The 20,151-nt window shown below is 50.3% G+C and overlaps 3 protein-coding genes across 7 annotated transcripts; 2 read left to right on the top strand and 1 right to left on the bottom strand.

Annotated features, from left to right (window-relative positions):
• Nucleotides 1-319: 319 nt before the first annotated feature.
• ZNF513 (zinc finger protein 513) lies at nucleotides 320-3,784 on the top strand. Its single transcript, XM_049652377.1, has 4 exons — nucleotides 320-598; nucleotides 841-1,002; nucleotides 1,981-2,568; nucleotides 2,664-3,784. The coding sequence occupies exons 1-4, from the start codon at nucleotides 544-546 to the stop codon at nucleotides 3,488-3,490; spliced, it is 1,632 nt and encodes a 543-aa protein (XP_049508334.1). The 5' UTR covers nucleotides 320-543; the 3' UTR covers nucleotides 3,491-3,784.
• Nucleotides 3,785-3,940: 156 nt separating this feature from the next.
• On the bottom strand, nucleotides 3,941-9,650 carry SNX17 (sorting nexin 17). The gene is made up of 15 exons (XM_049652378.1): nucleotides 9,449-9,650; nucleotides 8,906-8,980; nucleotides 7,784-7,901; nucleotides 7,195-7,259; nucleotides 6,806-6,916; nucleotides 6,604-6,694; nucleotides 6,347-6,434; nucleotides 6,037-6,106; nucleotides 5,661-5,753; nucleotides 5,362-5,565; nucleotides 5,114-5,239; nucleotides 4,873-4,950; nucleotides 4,663-4,737; nucleotides 4,530-4,571; nucleotides 3,941-4,436 (listed from the first exon to the last, which is right to left on the bottom strand). Exons 1-15 carry the CDS (start codon nucleotides 9,509-9,511, stop codon nucleotides 4,323-4,325), a joined length of 1,413 nt encoding a protein of 470 aa, XP_049508335.1. The 5' UTR covers nucleotides 9,512-9,650; the 3' UTR covers nucleotides 3,941-4,322.
• Nucleotides 9,651-9,781: 131 nt separating this feature from the next.
• EIF2B4 (eukaryotic translation initiation factor 2B subunit delta) lies at nucleotides 9,782-15,353 on the top strand. 5 transcript variants are annotated; one of them, XM_049652373.1, is made up of 13 exons: nucleotides 9,782-9,935; nucleotides 10,317-10,360; nucleotides 10,682-10,817; nucleotides 11,014-11,220; nucleotides 11,495-11,577; nucleotides 11,744-11,835; nucleotides 12,071-12,185; nucleotides 12,392-12,468; nucleotides 13,622-13,724; nucleotides 13,966-14,093; nucleotides 14,232-14,409; nucleotides 14,814-14,994; nucleotides 15,116-15,353. In XM_049652373.1, exons 1-13 carry the CDS (start codon nucleotides 9,905-9,907, stop codon nucleotides 15,313-15,315), a joined length of 1,575 nt encoding a protein of 524 aa, XP_049508330.1. In that variant the 5' UTR covers nucleotides 9,782-9,904; the 3' UTR covers nucleotides 15,316-15,353. The 5 variants fall into 5 exon arrangements, with proteins under 5 accessions (XP_049508330.1, XP_049508331.1, XP_049508328.1 ...); XM_049652374.1 differs by having other exon boundaries at nucleotides 11,017-11,220; XM_049652371.1 differs by lacking the exon at nucleotides 9,782-9,935 and having other exon boundaries at nucleotides 9,977-10,360.
• Nucleotides 15,354-20,151: the final 4,798 nt, after the last annotated feature.

Raw genomic sequence — 20,151 nt, forward strand, 5'->3', positions numbered from 1 at the left:
GAGCTGCTGGCAGGCTGGCGTAGCGTCATGGTTCATCCTCACCCCCTCCTGGTGTCAGGAATAGTTTACTAGCTACTGCAGGGGGTGGTTAGGATAAGCCAGGCGGCAACTAAGACTGAAAGCAAGGCCGAGGCTTCTCCTGCCCTCCTCACCGGCCTGCTTTCTATCTGATCTGTGATTGGCTCGGCCGCTTTCTTTCGTCACAATCACTTCCTGGTCACGCTGTGGACGTTTTCGCCGCTTCTGCTTTCCACGGACTACGCGTCCCGTGTGACTCTGCGGCAGCGGAAGCGGAAGCGAGGACGGAGGTACCAGCTGGTCTCCGTAGGGGGGGGGGGTAGGGGGCTCCATGAATGGACGCGGCGGCGGCGGCGGGAGCGGCCTGAGCTGGGCGCCGGGGCCAGGGCCGGGGGCTGCCCGGGGCCCGCGCCGCTGCATGGGGGCGGCCCGCGGGCCCTGAAAGGAAGGGCGGGCGGGCCGGACTGGGAGGGGCGGGGCCGGGCGGCCGCAGGCCGGAGGCGCGTCGGGCTGGAGCCGGTCACGATGCCCCGAAGGAAGCAGAGCCACCCGCAGCCCGTGAAATGCGAGGGGGTCAAAGGTCAGGGGTCAGGGGCCGCAAGGGGGGGAGGAACGGGGGTGGGGTCAGTGGAGTGGGTTCAGGTCGGGGTAGAGGGGGACTCCTGAGGGATGGGGTGGGCGATCTGGACTCCTAGCTTCTACTAAGAGAACCCGAGAGGGTCTGAGAGTACGGGAATTACGGGCTGCCAGGGCTAGCTCCCGGGGTGCGGATGATGGGCACGGTTCCTGAGGGAGAATCTACAAGCCCCCTCCCCTCTTCAGTGGATACCGAAGACTCCCTCGACGAAGGACCCGGGGCCCTGGTATTGGAGAGTGACTTGCTACTAGGCCAGGATCTGGAGTTTGAGGAGGAAGAGGAAGAGGAAGAGGAGGAAGGTGACGGCAACAGCGACCAGCTCATGGGCTTCGAGAGAGACTCTGAAGGTGGGTTTGAGGGACTTGATTAAAGATTAGTGACCGCTGGAACCTCGGCCCTTCAGGATCCAGGTTAGGATTTAGTGCCAGTGAGCTAAACTCGAAACAGTGCCACAACCCAGGGATGATTTAGTTTAGATTTGAGCTGGATTTCATTTGCCCAGTTGTTCGATGAGCTCCATCACTTTGTTGAGGTGAAGTTTTGGGGCCTGGTCCAAAGGCGGCATGAATAGCACAGTGGATGACAGAGCAACTGGTTAAAGTTAATGCCCTTTTAATAACCTTGTCCTTCTGCCTAGCACATTCCTTATGTGAAGTTCACTTGAAAAGGTTCAGCAAAACAACTTATTTCAAATTAAGTTATGTCTAATCTAACTCCTTTCACCTGCAGCATAAACCTTTTGTATTGAGGTTTTGGTCTCTATCCTCAAGTATTCTTGCATATTCCTTTCCCCTGTGATGTTAACATCACTCCACCCTAATTTGCTGCACCACTTACCCACTTAATGCTACCTATACTAAGGATGTTTCTGAACGTCATTGAGGGGAATCCATGTAAAAAATAATCCATCCTTTAGGGACATTACTTTGTTTTCACTTCTCTCCAGATTTTGCTTCACTCTTTTTATTTTATAATCAGCTCTGTACTAAAAAGGACCTTACTAAAACAGAGCTTAGAATAAGATGTCAGGCCTCTGCCTTGTGTACTTTTACTTTTTTTTTTTTATCCCAAGAATCACCTAATTACATTCTTCATTTCAGTCTGTGGTCCACTGTGAGCCTTTGATCCTTTTCCATGCAGTGGAATTAGGTACAGCTGTCATCACTAGGTTAGTCCAGGCTCAGAAGCAGATCATTCATATTGAATTTTCAGGATCGCTGAAGTGAAGAGTGGGGCCAAACAAGTGGGGAGACACTAGTGAGAAAGCAAGTTTGGAGCCTGATTGTACTCCATGTTGATGTTTCTTCTCATGTTTGTCTTACCAGGAGACTCTCTGGGGGCCAGGCCTGGGCTTCCCTATGGGCTGAGCGATGACGAGTCGGGGGGCGGCCGGCCACTAAGTGCTGAGAGTGAAGTTGAGGAGCCAGCCAGGGGTCCAGGGGAGGCCAGGGGTGAGAGGCCAGGCCCAGCCTGCCAGCTGTGTGGGGGGCCGACAGGTGAGGGGCCGTGTTGTGGGGCAGGAGGGCCGGGTGGGGGGCCCCCGCTGCCCCCACGGCTATTATACTCATGCCGCCTCTGCGCCTTCGTGTCCCACTACTCGAGCCACCTGAAGCGGCACATGCAGACACACAGCGGGGAGAAGCCGTTCCGCTGTGGCCGCTGCCCCTACGCCTCAGCCCAGCTCGTCAACCTGACGCGACATACCCGCACCCACACTGGCGAGAAGCCCTACCGCTGTCCCCACTGCCCCTTTGCCTGCAGCAGCCTGGGCAACCTGAGGCGGCATCAGCGCACCCACGCGGGGCCCCCCACTCCTCCCTGCCCGACCTGTGGCTTCCGCTGCTGTGCTCCACGTCCAACCCGGCCTCCCAGTCCCACAGAGCAGGAGGGGGCAGTGCCCCGGCGACCTGAAGGTAAAAAGCCAGAGACCAAAAGAACCTGGGACATGGGTGGGTGGCTTTGGGGATACTTGGTTGGATTCATAGACCAGGCCTCATTGTCCCCACAGATGCTCTGCTGCTTCCAGATTTGAGCCTCCATGTGCCACCAGGTGGTGCCGGTTTCCTGCCAGACTGTGGGCAGCTGCGGGGTGAAGGAGAGGGTCTTTGTGGGACTGGATCAGAACCACTGCCAGAGCTGCTGTTCCCTTGGACCTGCCGGAACTGTGGACGAGAGCTGGAGGAGGGGGAGGGTGGTCGGCTGGGAGCTGCCATGTGTGGGCGCTGCATGCGAGGAGAGGCTGGAGGGGGTGCCAGTGGGGGGCCCCAGGGCCCCAGTGACAAAGGCTTTGCCTGTAGCCTCTGCCCCTTTGCCACTCATTATCCCAACCACCTGGCCCGGCATATGAAGACGCACAGTGGCGAGAAGCCCTTTCGTTGTGCCCGCTGTCCCTATGCCTCTGCTCATCTGGATAATCTGAAACGGCACCAGCGCGTCCACACAGGAGAGAAGCCCTACAAGTGCCCCCTCTGCCCTTATGCCTGTGGCAACCTGGCCAACCTCAAGCGTCACGGTCGCATCCACTCTGGGGACAAACCTTTTCGGTGTAGCCTTTGCAACTACAGCTGCAATCAGAGCATGAACCTCAAACGCCACATGCTGCGGCACACAGGCGAGAAGCCCTTCCGCTGTGCCACCTGCGCCTACACCACAGGCCACTGGGACAACTACAAACGCCACCAGAAGGTGCATGGCCATGGTGGGGCAGGAGGGCCTGGCCTCTCTGCCTCTGAGGGCTGGGCCCCACCGCACAGCCCCTCCTCTGTGTTGAGCCCTCGGGGTCCAACAGCTTTGAGTGCCGCTGGTAGCCGGGCTCTCCATACAGACTCACCCTGAACCAGGTCCTTCTCCCTCAGGGCCCTACGGATTAGCCCTGACTGTCCTGTACGTTTTATACAGATGGACCAGAAGCCACCTTCTACTTCCTCCCCCGCTGGCCAGGGGCTCCACAGACTAACCTAGGCGCTATATGGACCAGCCCAAACCCTGTGGGCGGGGGGCCCATATGGACCAGGGGGCCTTGCCTTGACTGATGCACTTCATGAGCTCAGTGAGAAGGGCCCTGTATTCACCTCCACTGCTCCCAGGGGCAGTAGAGGAACTGGCTGGGGGACTGCCCAGCCTCCCACCTGTTTATTTAACTTATTTCAGTGCTTTATAATAAAGGAAACACTAACAAAGCCATGTCTATGCTGAGTTGGCAGTGGCAAGCACAGCTCCGCCTCACCCTTAGCACAGCAGTCTGTGCTGTGATGGGGGAGCAGGGGCAGTGAAGGGAAACAGAGGTAGGCAGCAATCAGGCTGAGTTTAATGATGGGGAGCTGGGCCAGATGATACACAGACCTCTGCCCATCCCCTTGGCCCATGGCCCCGAGAAGCCAGAAGCAGCCCCAGGGGAAGATGTAGTTCTTCCCCAAGGCAGGTAGCCATGGTCCCTTGGACTTTGTGCAAAATACTAAATGCTAATTTGGCATTAAGGGCCGGCTTTGAAAAGAGAGAACAATCCTTTGTGCAGCCAGCCCGGGGAGTGGAAAGGAAGGTGGGTTAGGAAGCCCCTGGCCGAGAGAAGGGAAGGAAGGAAGAGACCCCCTGGCTTGGGGGATACAGGCACAGGGCAAGTTTCTGAACATTCCTCCGGGGCAGAGGGCAGACATCTGAGCACTGGAGATCACAGATCCTCATCTCCAATGCCCTCGAAGGCAAAATTGCCGTGGACATCACTGGCACTGGCATCTGTGCTGGGACTGCCAATCCCCCGCAAGCTCACGGCACTCAGCTTGCTCTGTAACAAAGGCAGGGTTGGCGTCAGAGGGCTCAAGCCTCCCTGAGGTTCCCCTACCAACACCAACCTCACCAACCCTCATGGGAAACTCACTGAGAGTTTGACCATGGACTCCCGGCTGGCATCGGGTGACTCCTGGGGAAGAGGAGGCAGAGGTGTCAGAGAGCTCACTGGGGAGGTATGGCAAGGCTAGGAGGTGGGGTACTGATCAGAAAGTGATACTTACAAGCAGGGGTGGAGACTTCACTGCTTGCTGGCTGTCTGAGCGTCTCAGGGTGCCCCCTACTCGCCGACGCAGCATCTGGGGATGGAGACGTGAAACGCTGATAAGGGCAGAATCCCTTCGGAATCCCCATCACTTCCCCTCCCTCCCACCTAGGACAAAAGGCAGGGAGAGCACAACCACTCAGCTGGTTGGTCCACACCTCTCACTTACCTTCCTGATGCTGCCACCAGATTTCTTCACCATCAGTTCATCTACCATAGACTGCAAGCAGATACTCATCATGATAGCCTGAGGGCAAGAAGAGAGCTCAGCCTGACTAGAGTGGTCATCCTGAGCCCAGCACCCCTAAGACAAGGGCTCCCACTCACATGGAGTCCTGGAAGCCCTAGACTTGGGTATTTAAGAGAGCGGTGCAATGGGCTCCAGAGGAGGCATGAGGGTGGGCTCACACCTGGGGGCTGGTGATGGTGACCCACTGTAGCCGGTCCTTGCTCATGAGGTATTCAAAAGCCAGTTCCAGGCGCACCTCACCCCGGCCCCGGCCTGGGCTGCTTGTGCCTCCACTGGGCAGTGGCACCTGGGAGAAAAAGGGGAGTTAGGCTGAGATCATTCTGACCAGTCTGCCTCCGTCCTTGACCCACCCATTCCTGAAGCTCAAGGCTTGCCAGAGCACCATCTCAAAGGCCTACCCCAACTCACAGAGGAGGTGACCCGCCAGCACCGCATGCGGGTGACCCGGAAGGAGCCTTCTCGGAGTTGCTGGCCAGGCAGGCGGAGCTGGAGGCTAAGCTCACTGTTGCCTGCACTCACTACCACGGGACAGTCCTTCTCTGGGAAGTCAGCCACACAGGCATCGAAGCGCAAGTAGCCATAGTGCCGCAGCGTCTGAGCCAGCCGCAGGAACTGAAACCCAGTCACCACAGGGGGCAGGTCAGGAAGGGAAGTGGGGTGAGTCAGAAAACAACCCCCCTTGAAATAAAACAGGGAAGCAGGCTTACCTCCTTCTTGGAGACCTTCTCTTGCAGAGATTTGAGCTGCCGGTGCTGCTCCTTGGTGACCAGAATCCACCCACGCTCAATGTCTGATACCGTCTATAGTAGAGACAAGGGGTGGAGGGGTTTGGGGCTCCCAATCAGAGGTCCAAGGAAAGTGTCCAATTACTTCTGTCCATCCTGACCCTTAGCAGTGACCTCTCTGCAGTGAGTCCTTGACTATATCAGCTTACAAAATAAGGAGACTAGATTGTGCCAGGTGCCCTGATAGTATTCTAGGAACTTCCCTGTGAACTGGGAGTAAAGACACGGAGTTTGCTTGGCAGAGTGAGACACCAGTATTCATTTCGGGGGAAGGGTTCTGAGGCAGCTCCAAGCTCACCTGAGCATAAAGCAGGTTCAGGCCAACCCGGTTCTCCATGACATCGTCGTCATAGGCAGAGTCCCAGTAACTGTGAGGCCAAGGGGTGGAAAGGGGATAATGGGGCTAAGCTGGGGTAAGGCAAGAGAGGTAGAATAGAAAACAGGAGCAATCTGGAATTTGTGGGCAAATGGTGGTACAGTGGGAGGAAGCTAGGAAGGCCTGGTAGAAAACACCCAATGCTACTCCCTTGTCCAGGTTATTCTATCTCAGTACACGGCCCAGTAATCTAATCCAGCACCCTTCCCCCTCCTCCAAACCCAGCCCTGACCTCTTCCTTAGCACAATCTTATACTCTTGACTCCGAAGACTGGTGACAGATACATAAGGCAGCTCAAACTCTTGCAACTTCCGTACGACTGTGCGTTTAAAAAAAAAAAAAAAAAAAAAAAAAGGAAAATGCCATGAGACTCAAGGGGAGAAAAGCCAAGAGAGAAACCGTAAGGAAATGTTACATTCTGGGAGGAATTAGGGGGGCAAATTCACTACTAGATGCACAGGGAGGCAGTCAAGTCCACAGAAACTCACAAGAAAAGGTTCCATCCTCTTTCTCTCGAACTAGAAAGAGACTGAAGTATCCGATCAAGTCATCTGGAAGATCCAGCTTTGCAGCCACAGCCTTGGGAGAGGGAAGGAAGTACAGCTCATCATACTGGCTGGTTCCAATCACCCCGAAACCTGGGACCCTGAGGTGCCGGGAAGGAGGGGCAGTGCAGCACAAGTGCCTCACCTCTAGGACATCTTCAGTCTGATCTGAAGTTAGCACATTGACGAGAACTTTCTGCCCGTTGCTGAGCAGCACTTCCAAGGAAACTTCCTCTGTGGGGACCTGCTGTGTCTCCTGGTCGTGAATATACATGAGAATGGAGGCACTGCCTTGTTAATACCTGCCCAGTGTCTAGCTCTGACCCATCCTAAACTCTCTATTTCTAGATCCTTCTAGCATCTTTATTCTCAGTTGCTTAACTACAGGCTGAGTTTCCTTGATTTCATTAGTACAGTAGAACTCCTACCTCATAAAAAAAGGTGCCTGGATGACTCTTGTAGCCACTGCCTTAAAATGACATGGCCCTACAGAAAAGTCCTTCCCTGAAATCTTGGTGGCACCCAGAGCCTCACCTGTTGTGCCCGACGCAGAAAGCTATTGAAGGTCTCACTGCTCCCAAGCAGCGGGTCTTGCCGAACTGTGGGGACAAGAAGATGATGTTGCAGTAACTTTGGGCTCCCTCTTGACTCCCCCCAGTTCTTTTTTTGGTAGGTTTCCCCCCCTACCCCATTTCCTGGGCTGGTGATGGCCTGTCACATCCCCCAGCTGGCCTCACCTCACTCACTGTTTGCATAAATTCTTCACCTGCCCCACCCTTGGCTGCCATCTAGTTGAGTCCAGTCTACAGAACTAGGGAAATAACAATGATGTTAATCTAAAGCGCGTCAGATACAAATTAAGCTCTCCCCACCAATCTGAACTGCTTTAAGACTATTTAACATTATGTTAGTATTTCCAAACTGTATTAGTATATTGACCAAATTGCTTTGTTAATACCTACAACATCCTTGTATGCTATTTACTTTTCTTAATTAAATAACAGATGAAACAAAAGGCTCCCCAGATCCAGAAAGTAATTCAGGACAGTCTACAGAACCAGCTGTTCTGAGTCTCTTCCCATAGTTCTCAACTGTTAGCTTAAAGTTCCCTCCAACCACTCACCGGCTTGCATGTACTTCTCTAACTGCTCTCTCCTCTGTTCTACCTCAGCAGGTGTCAGAGAGAAAAGCTTCTTTGGGGGAAATGCAGGAAGAACATTGGCCCCATACTCCTTCCGAAGCTATTTGGAGAAAGAGATACAACCCTTCACATAAACACAGCAAATGAGAAGAGGTAATCCACACTCACAATGTTCTTTTGGGCTCCCTTCCCTTAGTCCCTGCTCCCCCATTTAGCTTGGTCATCCAGGAAATAATTCCTGTGGTGAAGGTAGCATACCAACAGAGCTGTGTTCCTCTGTTCTAAATATAAGTTGTGTCCTATCTTACTATGTACAAGTCAGCCCCTCACAGTGTGGGTGCGGTTTGTATAGGTCTGGGGCCTGGGGAGCCCCCTAATTATTTAGCAAGACTGTTCATTGAACCCTCACAAGAAGCAAAGGGCTTTACAAGGAAAATTTATGTGCCTGGTTAAATATAGCCAAATATGTACACAAAATGTCTTAGAACTTAAAGGGACTTTGCAGAGCAACAAATCCATTTTTCAGTCTTAGAAACTAAGGCCCAAAGAAATTAGGTAACTTATTCAGGGTTGCACAGTTAGTTATCAGTGGAATCAGGACTCTGTACTGAGTTGAAAAGAGCTTGCAATCTGGTGAGGAGAACATAGAAACATTGCGTCACAGATACATAAGGATAACTGAACAGCTAGGCCCACTGAAAGCTGTTAAAGAGCACAGAAGGTATTGGTGAATGGTTTGTATGAGCAGGGAAAAGAATTTCAAGTTGCAGCTCAGATGACGGAAGGAATGTGCTTCAGCAGTAGAGGGGGGAGGTCGGTTTTTCCATGCACAGGCAAAGGCTGAAGTAAGACAGGGCACAAGGAAGCAAAAAGGCGGATGTGAGTATAAGGAGGAGCAGTTAGAGTAACAGACAGTAAGCTTCTTAGGGAGTTCCCAGGAAATGTCAATCGATAAGATGAAACACCAGATCCTCCCCAGTGGCAGTAGTTAAAGGGGAACTACACGGCCTAGAGGAAGCGACGAGGGGGGAAAAAGGGAGACACTGATGCCCAGTTGTAGGAAAGGGCTTGAAAGCTGCCTCAAGGCAGGGGTGCTGGTCCCACCTGCTCGTGCAGCCCCAGGAGCTGGCTGTAGCGCACCCGGCAATGAAGGACTCCATTCACGTGGATATTATAGGCCTGAGGACACAAAAGCAGGCAAGCATTTTAGGGTCGCAGTCTGGGCGACCCCCTTGAAAACCCTGGCCAGAAGTTGCCTGGCATAACTCCGCCTGAGTAACGCACCGAGATCTTCCGAGGGCTTATTCGTCTGTTCTCCCCAGGGCCAGGTCCTAAAGCAGAAGGACCAGCCCGAGGGCAACTGGGGCGCTGGTGCCGCAGTCTCCCTCCCCAAGAGGCCAGTGACGCCCACCAGAGCAGTCGCGGCCCAGCCAGGGGGGAGGCGACGCAGGCGAACAAAAGACCTGAAGGAGCTGGGGCGACCTTTGGACGAATCTGAGACGGGATATAAGCTCCCAGCGAGGCCGTCAGGAGTCGGCTGCCTGGGAACAGGCCCCAAGGGTGGCGGCCAGGCCTCAGAGGCCGCTCGGAGAGGGCTCCGGCCCGTTATCCCCGCCCCTGCCCGGCCCGGCTCCGGCCGCTCCTCACCACGTAGGCGGAGCCGCCGCTGTCCCCGCTGCGGGACTCGGTTTCAGGAATGGAAAAGTGCATGTTCCCTGCGGCAGGGCCCAGCCGGGCTCCGGACTGACAGGGCTGCAGCGGCTTTACACGCTCGCCTCCGCCGCTCAGCGCGTCCCCGCTGTCTCACTCGCCATTTGGGGGGGGGGGGGCGTTGCTGGGATCGGAGGTGGAAGGGTGGTGGGACGTCCGCTCTAGGGCGCGGCGCCCCCGGCATGCTGGGAACTGTAGTCTAAAGAGCAAGAGCCGACTGCCAGGACTGGGCGCCCCGAGGTGAGAGGGCCCTCATCGGTGCCCGTAGCCCGGGGCGGAGCTCCAGTGCACGTTGGAGATTGTAGTCCGCTGGGAGCTGCGCGCCACGGGCGTCGGCCCAGGTGGCGCTGTAGGCCTGGGGACCGCGGCGGGCGGAGCCTAGAACCGAGGGTGATGGCTGCCGTGGCTGTGGCTGTTCGCGAGGGTGAGTGAAGGGCGGGGGCGCACTAACAGGTACGCGAGCCTCCGGGCGCTGGACGCCCGCGACTGAGCCCTGAGTCCCTCTGGGTCCAGTCGTTCCGTTCCGGCGCCTCTCCGGACCCTGGTGCGCGCTGCCTGGGGCGCATTCCCGCGCCGCGCACCGGCTGGCTCTGGCGAGAAGGGTAGGGGCCCCTCCCGGCTGCCTCCCCCGCCTTCCTTTTGATCCTGCCGCGCACTGCGTCCCCACGCGGATCCCTGGCTAGCCTCCCGCTTGGCGGCGGAGCCTTGCTCATGCCGACCCAGCAGCCAGCCGCGCCGAGTACGGGTCCCCCCAAACCCTCCCGGACCCTCTCTGGCTCACTTTGTGACCTGTTTTCTGATGCAGACTCGGGGTCTAGGATGAAGGCGGAGCTTTCTACTCGGCCTGGGGTAAGTGAGAGTGCCCTTCCAAAACCCCTGTCAAGCGCTACGCAGCAGGCTGTGTCAGCTTCATTTTAACCCAGCTTCCGTCCCCGTTTCACTCTATTTCTCGGGAAAGCCAGATTTTACAGAATTCTTCGACCCCTAACAGTATGAGACTGTGATCCTGAAGGAGAAGCTTCGATCCCTATGGGATGAAAGCTTGTAACAGCTAGCTGGTTAGAGTTAGGATTAGGGGCTTTACTTTATGGGAATCTTGGAAGACTCCAGTAGTATTTTTTCATCTTTGGAATTGTTGGGGAAGAGCAATATTCTATGTCTGTGTCTCAGGCAGGGGGAAGGGAGATGACCCAAGAAGAGAAGTTGCAGCTTCGGAAGGAAAAGAAACAGCAGAAGAAGAAACGGAAGGAGGAAAAGGGGGCAGAACCAGAAACTGGCTCTGCTGTACCTGCAGCCCAGTGTCAAGGTGCCGAAGCTTGTTTAAAGGGCTGGGGTGTGGAACTGGTAGAGGGATGTGTGGGAGACAAGAGGGGGAGATAAGACAAAGTTGGTTTGAGCAAGTGAAGAGCGAAAAAGTTTAGATAAACAGGAGCTTTGACTGGGTGGGGCATAGATAGATACTACCTGTCTGGGGCTTGGGCACCTCTTCATTCTATCTTTAGTAGGTCCGACCAAAGAACCGGCAGGACCTGGCAGTCAGCAGGCCACTGCTGGGGGGAAAGTTCCAACTGGTCGAAGTAAAGCCGAACTTCGTGCTGAACGGCGGGCTAAGCAGGAGGCGGATCGGGCCCTGAAACAGGCAAGGAAAGGCGAACAAGGAGGGCCACCTCCCGGGGCCTGCCCCAGTACAGCTGGAGAAACCCTCTCAGGTACCTTCCCTTCATTTCAAGACCTTTGTTGATGCGAATTCTTATGTTAGCTCAGGCTTCCCCATGGTAAGACAGCTCTCCTCTCCCATTCTTTGCCTTGGGGCCAAGAGCTCAAAAATTTCCTCTCAACCTCATCCTGTCTCTATTTCTTCTATCCTTTTGTCCCATTTTTTCCCCTCCCCCTGTCCAGTTTTTCTTGATGTGCCTCATACCTTAAAAGCAGATTTCTCGTTACCACGTACAGCATCTTGAAGACATAATCATTATCTTTTAGGAGTGAAGCGTCTCCCTGAGCACACTCAGGTTGATGACCTCACACTTCTGAGAAGGCTTGCTAAAAAACCAGAGCAACAACAGGTAGGAAGTGGTCTCGGTGTGTGGCCAGGAATTGCCTAAGGAAGATGGGAAAGAGGGGGAAAAGGTCCTCAGGTGGAAGTGAGACCCTGGGGAAGAATGGATATTTGGGTCAAGGTAGCCTCACTGTTTACTTTTTTCCACTGTCCTATTCCCCTATTTTGTCAAGGTTCCTACACGAAATGATTATGGATCCAAAGTTAGTCTCTTCTCTCACCTACCCCAGTATAGCAGACAGAATTCTTTGACTCAGTATATGAGGTAAGATCCTGTGAAATTGTCACAACTTTTAAGTTCTAGGAATTTTGGTAACTTAGGATTGAAAGTGACTGAAACTTTGAGATGGGGTCTGTGGGAGGAAGCGTGCACACAAGGCAAAATTCTCGAGGAAATGGGGATGTCTATGCTAGTGAAGGAAGTTCCTTTTTATCAGGGGCAGGTGGGCAGTAGGTGCTCAGGCTCCCTTGCAAAGTGTGTGACACCGCCATCCCATCAGCATCCCATCCTCTGTGATCCACCCAGCCATGGTGCGACTCGGCCTGCAGTACTCCCAGGGCCTGGTCAGTGGCTCCAATGCCCGGTGTATTGCCCTGCTTCGTGCCTTGCAGCAGGTATGTTGTCCTGTCCCCTCTAGGACCCAATCCCACCTTCCCCAACACTGTGTTCGCTTCTGTCACCCAAAGTAATCTCTGGGGGACAGAGGGGATGACTGCATCCTCAGAACACTTTCCCCAGTGAAGCTTGCCCTCCCCTCCTGCCCCTCCTTCAGAGACCTTTATTAGAGGACATTTTGCCGATCACCCTGTGTACCCTGTAGGTGATTCAGGATTATACAACACCTCCCAATGAAGAACTCTCAAGGGACCTAGTGAATAAGCTAAAGCCCTACTTCAGGTAAGGAGGACCACTACAAGCCCACTCCCATGTCACCAAGTTCTCTTCTTGTACCTTTTCTCTTGCTCTTTTACGTCGTTTCATTTTTCTGTCCAACCTTTATTTTGTAAAGTAAATTGCAAAGGAAATGTTATAAACCAAATAAATTGTGGGATTTTGACATAAGACCTCTGTTAACATACAGAAGAAAAAACACACTACATAAAGTGACACTTTGGTCTCTGAGCTATTGTAGTCTAATGTTCTGAGTATTTTGTCAAAGCTGTATATCGTAAATAGTAACCACAGATCTGAGATGTCTTAGGTCAATTCTTATTTCTGACACTGTGCCCATAGTCTCCTAAGCATATATAATTGTAATAAGTGAGCCATGTGTCCCGATATTATTATTTTTCACCCAAAAGCCTCTTGACAAGCCCTTTTCTTTTATTGCTTTATATCTTCTCTTGTTCTCTTTTTTTTTTCTTTCTATAATTTATTTTTTTATAATTTACATCCAAGTTAGTTAGCACATGGTGCAAGGAGTAGATTCCTTAAGCCCCTTACCCATTTAGCCCACTCCCCCCCCACACACAACCCTTCCAGCAACCTTCTGTTTGTTCTCTGTATCTAAGTGTCTCTTATGATAATTTTGTTCCCCTTCCTGTTTTTATATTATTTTTTGCTTCCCTTCCCTTGTGTTCATCTGTTTTGTATGTTAAAAGTCCTCATATGAGGGAAGTGATATGATATTTGTCTTTCTCTGACTGATTTTGCTTAGCATAATACTCTCTAGTTCCATCCACGTCGTTGGAAATGGCAAGGTTTCATTCTTTTTGATTGCCCAGTAATACTCCATTGAATTTATGTAACACATCTTCTTTATCCATTCATCCTACCAGTGGACATGTGGGCTTTTTGGCTATTGTGGATAGTGCTGCTATAAACATTGGGGAGCATGTATCCCTTCCAAACAGCATACCTGTATCCCTTGGATAAATACCTAGTAGTGCAATTACTGGGTTGTAGGGCAGTTCTATTTTTAATTTTTTGAGGAACCTCCACACTGTTTTCTAGAGTAGCTGCCCCAGTTTGCATTCCTATCTCTGTCTTCTTTTTAAACGTGAATGTAAGGTGTAAAAAGTCACGTAAACGTGAGGTATTGTCTTTGTAGCTTCCTGACTCAGTGCCGTCCCCTGTCAGCAAGCATGTACAACGCCATCAAGTTCCTGAACAAGGAGATCACGGGTGTGAGCAGCTCTAAGCGGGAAGAGGAGGTGATGAATATGAGGAATGAGCAAGGCATGCACCTGAGGGTCCAGCTGAGAAAGACATTCAGGACTCCCAGGAGGAACAGTGCTGTCATTCTGCCCTGGTCAAGGGTTAAGGAAGTGGTTGGGTTGTCTGACTTGGGCTCCCTTAGAACCCATCATTATACACATATTCAAGCATCTAGCACAATGATCAGAGGAAGAAATATGTCCATTTCTTGTTCCCTAAACATCTTAATCCATTTAGGCCAAGTCAGAACTTCAAGCAGCCATTGACCGGTATGTGCAAGAGAAGATTGTGCTTGCAGCTCAGGCAATTTCCCGCTTTGCTTATGAGAAGATCAATACCGGAGATGTGATCCTTGTGTATGGATGGTATGGTCCAGACCCTATGACTGAGAAAATTGGGGAGTGAAACAATCTGAACAAGGGAGTGCCCCTTTGCCCTTTAGGAATGAGGTGGTTGGTTGTTAGTGAAATCTGTAACTGAATCCTCCTCTCCATTCACTCCAGCTCATCTCTGGTATCACGAATTCTTCAGGAGGCTTGGGCTAGGGGCCGGCGGTTTCGGGTGGTAGTGGTGGACAGCCGGCCACGGCTGGAGGGAAGGTACACACTACGTTCTCTGGTCCGTGCTGGGGTCCCTGCCTCCTACCTGCTGATTCCTGCAGCCTCCTATGTGCTCCCAGAGGTGAGGGCAGATGAAAGGGACTCCAAAGTTGGAGGTAAAAGGGTGTAGTTGTATAGACATAATCCCATCTTCCCAAGGTGACAATTATTTAAAAATACTAGCCCTGTTTTATAGCTCTGTTTATATTTAATAGGAAAAGCACCTACAGCATGTTAATAGTATAGCTGTTGTAAGAACATTATATTAAACTAGCAGCCACCAAGAAGAATCAGGTCAAAAGTAACTTTGGAGTTTCGTTTTCCTGTGGGAGGTGCATGCCTCAATGTCAGATGTTTTCCAAGAAGAAACATTACTAAGTTTTGTTACTGACTTAATATTGCTGTCCTGGGCAGGAGTGGGGAACCTTTTTCCGCATTAATCGCTTACCACATTTTCTCCCCCTCTCCACTGTTCAAAACAAATAGGTTTCTAAGGTGCTATTGGGAGCTCATGCACTCCTGGCCAATGGGTCCGTGATGTCACGGGTAGGGACAGCCCAGCTGGCCCTGGTGGCACGAGCCCATAATGTGCCAGTGCTGGTCTGCTGTGAAACATACAAGTTCTGTGAGCGTGTGCAGACTGATGCCTTTGTCTCTAATGAGCTAGGTAAGGAGCCCAGGAGGGCAGGAGAGAAGATTCTAGAGATTTGAGACTTGGGAGGGAGAGGGAGGGTTGAACTATGATTTGTTCTCTAAAAGGACATAAATAGATACATCTCCCATTGCAGATGACCCTGACGATCTACTGTGTGAGCGAGGAGAACGGGTGGCCCTGGCTAACTGGCAGAACCACCCGTCCCTACGGTTGTTGAATCTAGTCTATGATGTGACCCCCCCGGAACTGGTGGATCTGGTGATCACGGAACTGGGAATGATTCCTTGCAGTTCTGTACCTGTTGTTCTACGAGTCAAGAGTAGCGACCAGTGAGTGGGGGAACACAGGGTCAATAAATGACATGCTCCCTACATTCAGCAACTTTGCTGCCTTTGTATCTATTTTAGTATCGTCATCACTTAGGTTAGAAGTCCAGACTCTCCAACCCCTCTTTTATTTTCTTTTATTTATTTATTTTGAGAGAGAAAGAGCATGTGTGTGAGTGGGGGAGGGGCAGAGAGAGAGGGGGACAGAATCCCAGGCAGGCTCCATGCTGTCAGTGCAGAGCCTGACGCAGGGCTCAATCCCTTGAACCTTGAGATCATGATTTGAGCCAAAATCAAGAGTTGGACACTTAACCAACTGAACCACGCAGGCGCCGCTGTAACCCCCCTTACGACCTGTACCAATCTCAGACCTTTATGAACCTCTTCAGTAACTAGTTCCAGGTCAGTAGTTTGGGGCCAAAGTGAAGGTCAGTATGGACACCAAAACCGATCCAAGTCATCAACCATTTATCAAGCATGTACATGCCAGACACTGAACCAGATATGAGGAGGAATATAGAGACAAATTAGAGAGTTATCTTTAGTATTTTAGTATATTTTAAATAATTACATATTAAGTATTTCATATTCTCAGCATTGAGTACTTGTTCTGTGTCAGAAACTGCTCTAATCCTTTATGATCCATTTAGGAAGGTTAAGATAGCTCTATGAAGAGAAATTTTACAGGTGAGAAAACTGAGACACAGAGAGGTTACCTGCCTAGGCAATATAGCTAAGGCACAGAGAGGCTAAGTTACTGTCCAGAGTAACACAAAAGCAGCTTGTGATTTCAGGCATTCTGGATGGAGAGACTGTGCCCCTAACTTTTATGCTGTCTGCCATTGAGGGGCACTCATCATGGTGGAGGCAGACAGACAATATCTGCAGTATGACAGAAATTCTACTAGTTGCATGAACAGAGTTTCTAGGAGGCAACCATGGATGACACCCAGAGACCTAATAAGGTTGAAGACTTCACAGGGAGCGTCTGACCTGTGAGGGTAGGGAGTTTCCCAGTTGGAAAACAATGGGAAAGCAGATCAGCAAAGGGAATAGCTTGAACACAAACACAGAATAGGCTTTAAAATGCGTGGCCAAGGGGTGCCAGGGTGGCTCAATGGGTTGGGCTTCTGACTTGCGCTCAGGTCATGATCTCCTGGCTTGTGAGTTTGAGCCCCGCGTCAGGCTCTGTGCTGACAGCTCGGAGCCTGGAGTCTGCTTCAGATTCTGTGTCTCCCTCTCTCTCTGCCCCTCCCCTGCTTGCACTCTGTCTGTCTCCCAAGAAATAAATACTAAAAAAAAAAAAAAATTTAAATGCGTGGCCAATTCCAATGTGTCAGGTGGTGTGGTGAGGCTAGACCTGAGGTTTATGTGGAGAGTGAATGAGAAAGCTGCAAAGGAGGTTGGGTTAGGGCCAGATTGTGAGCCTAACCATTGTGGTTAGCCTAAAAAAATGGAGAGTCACCCATTTTGTGTGTACATGTGTATTATTGAGAAATTTCAAATAGCTCCGCAATAGAGTAAACCATACTAAGAATCCCCGTCCCAGATACAATCACCAAGATTTGCCACATTTGCTTTCTTTTTCCTTTTTTATCCTTGCTGAAGTTCCTTTACAGTAAATCCCAGATATTGTATCTGGGATTCACTCCTACAAACCTCAGTATGTGTCTCTAAAAAAAATCTGGAAGTTTACCATGGTATTGTTACACTTACTAAATTCTTTAGTATTGTCCAGTCTATAATCAGATTTCCTTGATTGTCTCAAAAACTGGATTTTTTACAGTTGGTTTGTTTGAATCAGGATCCAAACAAATCTACACATTACATTTGGTTATTATGTCTTCAATTTCTTGTAATCAAAAGCAGTCTCTTCAACCTCCCTTCTTAGGACATTGACTTGTTCAGATATCAGATCATCTTATAAAATATTCCCTACTCTGGATTTGACTATTGGTTTCCATGTGGTGTCATTTAATTCATTCCTCTAACCCCTCAATTTCCATTCAACTTTTTGGGCAAGAATACTTAAGTGGTTCTGTGTTTCATACTGCCTCACATCAGGAGGCAAATAGCTGTTCCATGTTCAGTGATGAGTAGGTCAAGTTTTAGTCTTTTTTTTTTTTTTTCTTTAAGTTTTTTTTGTGGGAGGGAGGGGGGGGGGGGGGGGGGGGGGGGGGAACAGGGGGGAACAGAGGATCCCAAGCGGTCTCTGCACTGACAACAAGAGAGTCTGATGTGGGGCTTGAACTCATGAACCATGAGATCCTGACCTGAGCCAAAGTTGGACGCTTAACTGAGACGCCCCAGTTTTAAAGTTTTAAATATTAAAATTTCTCAAGTTTTCACTTAGTGGTTTTATCTACTGGTGGTTATTGCCTGAATTATTTCATTAGGGGCTGCAAAATGACTTTCCCCCCTAATTCTATCCTTCTTTCTATATTTCCTAGCTGGTAATCTAAAAAGAATTCCTTCTCAGTAGTTATCCTGAATTATAGTTCTTCTTGGAAAGACAAATGTTTCTTTCCTTTTATTTGCTTGTTTCAAAAAATTGATCACTATTTCCAGTGGCATACAATGAGTAGTTTTTGGTTAGTTGGCTTTCTCTCCCTCTCCCTCCCTCTCCCTTTTTTAAAGGATTATTAACTCGTGGGTTTTTTATTTATTGAGCATCTTAATCATTAAAATTAAGCAGAAGATCCACAGGGTCAACTCTATACTTTAGAAAGGTAACTGATAAGAGATTAGAGGCAAAGGAACAGATCAGTTGAAAGATGGCCTGTCAGTCAAAATTACAAATGCACCTAAACTTTTGGTCCAGCAACTCTGCCTTTAGGAATTTATGCTACCTACCCATATAGTTGCTCATGTTTGAAGTAACAAGGTTATTTATAGCAGCATTGACTAGAAACCACCTAAATAACCAATAATATTAGCAAGTTGACCTTTGAGCAACACAGTTTTGAACTGTGTGGGTCCACTTATATATGGATTTTCTTCATTACAGTACAGAACTATAAAAGTATTTTCTCATGATTTTCTTAACATTTTCCTTTTTCTAGCTTACTTTACTGTAATACAGTATATAATACATATTAACATATAAAATACACGTTACTTGATGGTGTATGGACAGTAGGCTATTTAGTACTTAAGTTTTGGGGGGAGAAAAAGTTAACATGTAGATTTTCCACTACTACACTGGTGTTGGCACCCCTAACCCCTGTATTCAAGGTCAATGATATACTACATTCATATCATTACTAAGCAGTCATGATAAAGAATGAGAAAGGTTTTATGTACAGAAATGAAACAATCTCCAAAGTATACTGAGTTAAGAGAAGCCAAATACAGGACAGCGTGTAATTGCTGTTTGAACTAAAAGGGGAAAGATATATATGCATTTGCATATGTGCATGAATATGTAAAATATTTTGAATCTGTAACAAGGAACTGCTTGTGTGGATGTAGAGACAGGTGGAGGCCTTCACTTTACACCCTATGTATCCTTTGAATTTTGAGCCATGCGAATATCTTACTCCAAAAATGAATACAACTAATATAAAAGATTTTGCAGTAAAGTCAAACATAGCCTAACTGAGGCAACAGGAGTGGAGAGACATTTGTTGATTACAGAAGTGTTTAAAGCTGAGAGCTGTCCATCCGACAAGCATTTCAGATGTAATTTACTCGGGGAACTGTAGCCTTGGCTGCACCCAATTTTGCGTTCTCACAAAGTTAGTCCTAAGCCACAGAGCAGCCTTACTTTGCCTTTAGGATGCTAAGAGGGTTGGGATAGGAGTCCCTGTACTCCTGCTTTTAAATCTTAGCTAGCTCCTCCCACGTTTTTCTTAAATGTTTTGTGTAATCAAGGGAATGTAATAGGTGAGATTTTGGGGGAAGAGAAAGGCTGGTTTACTCCACCTCTTCTGGTCCCTATTTATAAATCTTGAATTCTCTCAGTTGATAGGTGGAGACCTGTGAAGTTTATATGGCTTTAAAGGTCTCAGGAAAAGGCAGAAATTTGTTACCTTTTTTCTTTGTCCACCAGCATCCCACTTCCCCCATTTTTGTTTTTTTTTTTAATGTGTATTTCTGAGAGAGAAAGCATGATGGGGGGGAGGTGTTCTGAAGCCAACTCTGCTGACAGCAGAAAGCCTCTTTCGGGCCTTGAACTCACAAACCTGAGATCATGACCTGAGCCGAAGTGCGGCGCTTTACCAGCATCCCACATCCCGGGGAATGCGGCAAGGCCTATGCCCAACCAAGGCCAAGGTCCAAGCCTGAGGCTGAGGCGAGAGCAGCATCCCCACGCCAGACTTTTCTACTGGCTCCCCTTCCCTGTCCTTTGCCCAGGCCCCCTTAAGGTGTTTTAGTAGGGCCCATCCTTGACTTCACGAGTGGCTGCCCTTCGCGGAGGCCCCAGTCATCCTCTGGCAGGCCGCGGCAGGGATTCCTCATCTCTCAGTCTGTCTTCGTCTGGGACTGCGCCGCGTAGTTACTTTCACTCCAGCCTGGCCCGGCTCGCCACGCGGCAGGCAGCCTTGACCGTTAGGCAGGCTTCCAGTGCTCAGGAACTGCAACCAGGCCTGGGCGCGCCGCACACACGAGGCTCTAGTACGGGCCCCTTGGGAATCCGCGGGGCGCGACGACCATCACCGCGCAGGCGTCAATCTTCCTTTCTTGACACTGCAATTCCCAGAAGGCCACGCAGCGTCCCCTGCGCGGCTAAAGCCCAGGAGCTTCAACCGCTCCGAAAGGGCGCGGGACTCTCGCCGCACTGCATTGTGGAATACATAGTCTGAGAAAACGTCTTCGGGCACAAAGTCCCCACCAAACTCAC

Source organism: Panthera uncia (assembly GCF_023721935.1).
Source record: "Panthera uncia isolate 11264 chromosome A3 unlocalized genomic scaffold, Puncia_PCG_1.0 HiC_scaffold_12, whole genome shotgun sequence".
NCBI lineage: Eukaryota > Metazoa > Chordata > Mammalia > Carnivora > Felidae > Panthera > Panthera uncia.